Source organism: Nanorana parkeri, unplaced genomic scaffold (assembly GCF_000935625.1).
Source record: "Nanorana parkeri isolate BGI_ZX_2015 unplaced genomic scaffold, ASM93562v1 scaffold1536, whole genome shotgun sequence".
Taxonomy (NCBI): Eukaryota; Metazoa; Chordata; class Amphibia; order Anura; family Dicroglossidae; genus Nanorana; species Nanorana parkeri.
In genome coordinates, this window is record NW_017307804.1 from 123539 (window position 1) to 127224 (window position 3686).

Sequence of the window (3686 nt, forward strand, 5' to 3'; positions counted from 1 at the left end):
GGGTTAGGAAGGCAATGAGGTGAAGTGGTTGCTGTAACAAGTTTGCTCTTGGGAAAAAATATATTGTATGCAGCACACACACATGACCACAAGATGGCGCTGTGTGACTGCAGTATGCGCAGAGATACTGAGCAGTGAGCAACGCGGTGACGTATTTCCGCTCTAGGGTGCCCCAACAAATATGGCCGCTTTCTGCTTACACGTGTTTCCGGCCCAGCAGCAATTTCTGATCGCCTTCTGAAAACCGGAGCAGCCGTTGTCATGGCGCAGGGGACATCGAAGCTGAAAGCGAAGCCTAAGAAAAAGACCGCCAACAAGCCTACGGTGATGAGGAAAGGAGGTGAGGCTAAGAGGGAGCCGATGGCTTGCTGGGACATGTAGTTCCACGGCGGAGGCAGACGTTATATAAACACGGGTACTTTCACATTGTGGCCCCCCCTGGGTGTCACAGAGCGGTTACGTTCACCAGCCCTCCTTATACTCTGCCTCGGGTCTACCAAAAGGCTATAGTGGGGGGTGGGTCCGGCCTGATAGAATACAGTGATTGGGTAGATCGGGGAGATCCCCGTATTACGTAGCTTGATGTGAAGTTGGTTGTATCGTGTATGGTGACCCCCCATATCGGATCAGTGCAATTTTAAATTATTAGGATGACCCATCCGATCCCACCGTCCCATGCAGAGCCAGAGATGAGGACTTACCGAACTCTGATGCTTCCCGGCCTGCGGTGTTTATTTACATCCTCCAGCAGAAGTCTCCCTCTCCTGGCCAAGCTTGTGCAGTGCATCCCTATTGACTTCTATGGGGCTGGTCTGCTGGCCGAGCCTGTGCAATGCATCCCTATTGACTTCTATGGGGCTGGTCTGCTGGCCGAGCCTGTGCAATGCATCCCCATTGACTTCTATGTAGCTGGTCTGCCTCCCTCTACTGGCCAAGCCTGTGCAGTGCATCCCCATTGACTTCTATGGGGCAGTCTGTCTGTCTCCCTCTCCTGGCCGAGCCTGTGCAGTACATCCCCAGTGACATCTATGGAGCTGGTCTGCCTCCCTCTCCTGGCTTAGCCTGTGCAGTTCATCCCTATTGGCTTCTATGTAGCTGGTCTGCTTCCCTCTCCTGGCCGAGCCTGTGCAGTACATCCCCATTGACTTCTATGTAGCTGGTCTGCCTCCCTCTACTGGCCAAGCCTGTGCAGTGCATCCCCATTGACTTCTGTGGAGCTGGTCTGTCTCCCTCTACTGGCCAAGCCAGTAGACTGGTCACTTCAGGAGATGAGAATCTTCACATTTATATGATAATTTCATATATTTTACTTCTTATGTACCTGTAAAAACCGCTTCATGTGTAAACAACCCAAATCTCAAAGAATGCTGCTGGGAGCCGCCATCTTAGATGGGATGTCAGCAGACTCTGCTGCCACCAGCAGGGGTTGGCATGCGTGTGGCTGTCAAGTCTTGCAATGCCTCCTGTGAGTTGTAGTTACGCAAATGCTGGAGTACCGAGGTTTCCTACGCCTGGGGGAGTGTATGGCACGGGTAGGTAAACTCTGGCCTTCCAGCCGTGGTGAAACTACAAATCCTGTCATGCCTGGGGCTGTCAATCTTGCAATGCCTCATGGGACTTGTAGTTCCACAACAGCTGGAGTGCCCAGGTTGTCTAACCCTGATCTATAATACCCTCTTTGCTCCTCCCTCTTACTACCACATAAAAAGGTTGAGAGAATAATTACACGTTGGTTGGATTGCGGACGATCAGGTTGCCCCTCTATGGTGTATAATCTCCAAATACCCAACAACTTGTTTTGTTTGTTTTTTTTCAGCCCGAACAATCGCCCCAAAGAAGTCTCGGGTGATACACCAGCAGAAGCTGAAGAAGGTGAGTGAGCACTGGAATGCAGCCCTGTCATCATATCATCTATATCGGGGTTGACGTGTTTTATACGGAGATATTGGGGGCAATTTATCAAATATGGAGCAGACAGATAGTAACCAATCAGCTTCTCTCTTCAGTTTGTTCAGTTAAGCTTTGCAAATAAAACAGAGAAGCTGATTGGTTACTACAGACAACTGCCTCAGATTCTGTCGGCTCCAGTTTTTATGAATTCCCGGCCCTGTTCTATACGGATCATATATAGCAGGGGTAAGCAAAATTAATTCCTTCAGCTGTGGGGAAACTACAAATTCCATCATGCATCTGAGGAATTGCAAGGCCGATAGCCACAGGCATGAATCGCAGAGATAAAGGCATGGTTGGATTTGTAGTTGCGCCACAGCTGGAGGGCCGGAGTTTGCCTGTCCCTGATCTAGAAGAACAGATTGGCGCCATTCTGTATATCAAGTTTCATGCGTCACAGTTGAGCGGTTTCTACCTAAAGGTTCCCCCCCTGATCTGTGTGTGTGTGGCCCTCCTCTCTCTGTTGGCCCCGTGTTAGGTGGGTGATTCTGTGAACAGCAATATTTTGTTGGCACCAGAATTTTTTAAAGTTTAGCTTACATTACATTATCCTAAGGCAGGAGTAGGCAACCTGAGCACTCCAGCAGCAGTAGTGGTACTACAAGTCCTATGAGGCATTGCAGGACTCTTCAGCCACAGACCTAACTCCCAGAGGTATGATGGGAGTTGTCGGCTCACCACAGCAGCAGTGCTCAGGTTGCCCACTCCTGTCCTATGGCATTGCCCCCTTTTTGCTCATACCAGCAGTTTGGCATTCCATGTCCTCCTATCGGTGATGGCATCAGCAGCATTTTGAGCTGTGACTTCCACTAGTGATAATGAAGCTCGCTGCCACCACCTTGTGACGATGCTCATGAGCTCTTTACACTGCATAGTGAGAGGAAAGGGAGGAGGTGACGCGAGTATGATGGGGAGAAGATAATGTGGGAGGGGAGGAGGTGGAGGGGAGGAGGTGGCGTGGGAGGGGAGGGGGGGGCGTGGGGGGGGGGGGGGGGCAGGGAGGGAAGGAGGTGGCATGAGCGTGAAGGGGAGGAGGTGACGTGAACGTGGAGGGGAGAAGGTGATGTGGGAGGGGAGGAGGTGGCGTGAGCGTGAAGGGGAGGAGGTGACGTGAACGTGGAGGGGAGAAGGTGAAACATGGAAGTTGTTCTTCTCTGACACACAAATTCTGAGCCACATGCTAGTTCCAACACTGAAGCTGAACTGATTCAGCTTCACTGCGAGTGACATCACCACCCCCAATGTGTACACTGTGAGTCAGAGAATAATGTCACCAGTGTGGTCAGAAGGTGAAAACACTTTGTCACAAGTAGCGCCTTCCATGACAGGTTCTCTTTCAGGGCAATGTTTTATCTGCCCATGTATAAAAGGTTTTTGTCACTGTCTGCAGAATCTGGAAGTTCAGATCCGGAATAAGATCGAGCATGACGTCACCATGAAAGCCAGCGCCAAAATGCATAAGAAGCTCACCCTGCTGAAGTCCCCGGCCCAGACAGACAAGAGAGGCAAGAGCGCCCCCGCTGGGCCCAGCAAGACATGAGCAGAGAGATCGGAGGGGAGATGAGAGCCGGACGATGTTCACTTCTTGTGTCTTGTACATAATACGCTGATTGTGTCATAATGAAGATTTTAGTCACATGCCTTTTATAGTTTCATGTTTTTGTCCTGATGCTGCTTTGATGGTAAAAAGGTCATTTTTAATCCTAATCCTTAGCCCTATCCACCCCCCCTCCTCC

At 50.6% G+C, this 3686-nt stretch overlaps 1 protein-coding gene across 1 annotated transcript; it reads left to right on the forward strand.

Moving 5' to 3' along the window:
- Nucleotides 1-225: 225 nt before the first annotated feature.
- CUNH19orf53 (chromosome unknown C19orf53 homolog) lies at nt 226-3532 on the forward strand. Its single transcript, XM_018570463.1, has 3 exons — nt 226-340; nt 1817-1872; nt 3341-3532. The coding sequence occupies exons 1-3, from the start codon at nt 262-264 to the stop codon at nt 3488-3490; spliced, it is 285 nt and encodes a 94-aa protein (XP_018425965.1). The 5' UTR covers nt 226-261; the 3' UTR covers nt 3491-3532.
- Nucleotides 3533-3686: the final 154 nt, after the last annotated feature.

Excerpts from the sequence above, each read along its gene's own strand:
- CUNH19orf53 (XM_018570463.1), top strand. The coding sequence starts at position 262 with ATGGCGCAGGGGACATCGAAGCTGAAAGCGAAGCCTAAGAAAAAGACC. Across the intron at positions 341-1,816 it reads TACGGTGATGAGGAAAGGAG|CCCGAACAATCGCCCCAAAG; the intron begins GTGAGGCTAAGA and ends GTTTTTTTTCAG. Across the intron at positions 1,873-3,340 it reads ACCAGCAGAAGCTGAAGAAG|AATCTGGAAGTTCAGATCCG; the intron begins GTGAGTGAGCAC and ends CACTGTCTGCAG.